This window comes from Nematolebias whitei, chromosome 3 (genome assembly GCF_014905685.2).
Source record: "Nematolebias whitei isolate Nwh7 chromosome 3, NemWhi1, whole genome shotgun sequence".
In the NCBI taxonomy this organism is placed as follows: domain Eukaryota; kingdom Metazoa; phylum Chordata; class Actinopteri; order Cyprinodontiformes; family Rivulidae; genus Nematolebias; species Nematolebias whitei.
Genome location: NC_056500.1, coordinates 44523361 through 44524819, shown reverse-complemented (window position 1 = coordinate 44524819; position 1459 = coordinate 44523361). Strand labels below are relative to the sequence as shown.

The 1459-nt window shown below is 48.3% G+C and overlaps 2 protein-coding genes across 2 annotated transcripts in view; one reads left to right on the top strand and one right to left on the bottom strand.

Annotated features, from left to right (window-relative positions):
• The window catches only part of zbtb11 (zinc finger and BTB domain containing 11), a 117613-nt gene that overhangs the window by 6705 nt on the left and 109449 nt on the right, over positions 1-1459 (bottom strand). The gene's annotated exons all lie outside the window — the stretch shown is intronic.
• On the top strand, positions 172-1258 carry LOC119430813 (zinc finger and BTB domain-containing protein 11; the record flags this gene model as incomplete). The annotated part of the gene is given in 2 exon segments (XM_037698295.1): positions 172-347; positions 513-1258. Coding segments are annotated over 2 exon segments (715 nt in total), but the record flags the coding sequence as incomplete, so codon positions are not given.

Here is a 1459-nt window from a genome sequence, read left to right as displayed (position 1 = left end):
CCTAAAATATATTTTGTCAGAATACAGAATGTTTCAAATGCACACATAACATCACAGTAACATTACTGCCCTCTAGTGTTGGTTCTGGTCACCAGTCTGTGCTCTTCAGTGACTCAGCACTACTCCCTGTGAGTCTGACAGGCCCGTCGTGCTGTGTCTGTGTTTCCTCAGGTGTAATGTGTGCGGGAAGGAGTTTTTTGAGAAGGCTTTGTTCAGGCGACACGTGAAGAAGGCCACGCACGGTAAGAAGGGCCGAGTGAAGCAGAACCTGGAGAGGCAGTGTGAACACTGTGGCAGGAAGTTCACTCAGCTCCGAGAGTACCGACGCCACGTCAACAACCACCAGGGTGAGCCTGCTGTCAACACTCTGGGTCTTCTTTCCATCTTTCCACATCTTGTAGAATTTATTGATGACGTGAAGACTCCGTAAAGTCAACATTTATTTGTGTAATAAAACGTAAACCTTTTCCAGCTCTAAACATGGTTATTGAGGAGTGGTTTCTTTATTTTAGGGGTGAAGCCTTTTGAATGTCTGACCTGCGGCGTCGCCTGGGCTGACGCTCGCTCCCTCAAACGCCACGTCCGAACTCACACGGGCGAGCGGCCGTACGTGTGCCCCTTGTGCCAGGAAGCCCACATCGATGCTCGGACACTACGCAAGCACATGGCTAAATACCACGCAGAGAACCTGCCCGGCAAGATCATGCTGGAGAAGGACACCCTGCAGTTTCACAACCAGGGCACCCAGGTGGAGCACGCCGTCAGCATCCTGGCGTCTGACCTGCCCCCCGAGCTCAGGCCCGCCCAGCAGACGGCCACGGAGGAGCTGGAGACGGTGCTGATCACGGAGGAGACGGTGGAGGCGGTGGAAGCCGTCCAGGCAGTGAGCGACAGCTCGGCGACGACGCTGTCGAATCAGAGCATCATGCAGGTCGTGAACTACGTTCTGGCCCAGCAGGCCCTTACTGGGGGGAAGAACGAGGACACGCCTGAGGTGGTGGAGGTAGAGGTGGAGGTGGCTCATGTGGACGAGGTACCTGAGGTCGAGTAATACTGAGCCCGAGACAGATTACAGCCGACTCGGTCTGTATAAATGTGAACACGTTTCGCATGAAACACAAATGCATATTTTCCTAAAATGTACATAAACGTGTTTTCAGCTGATATGTTGATGTTCCCACATTTTTATTTTCTGTAAATAAACTGAAGCAAAAAGGCTTGATTAATATTAATGTGTATAAAATGTGGCACTCAGGAACAATAAAGATAAAAGACTCATGCTTTGGCTAAATTCATTTTAGAAGCTTTTCTTCCAGTGAAGTCATTAGTTTTGTTACAGATTCAAAGGTTTTTTATTGTCATACCAGCTCATATTTGCATATTTATGGTATGAAATTTTCCTCAGGTCCCAGATCAAGAAGCCTAACAATTAACAACTAAATAAAAACATAAATAAATA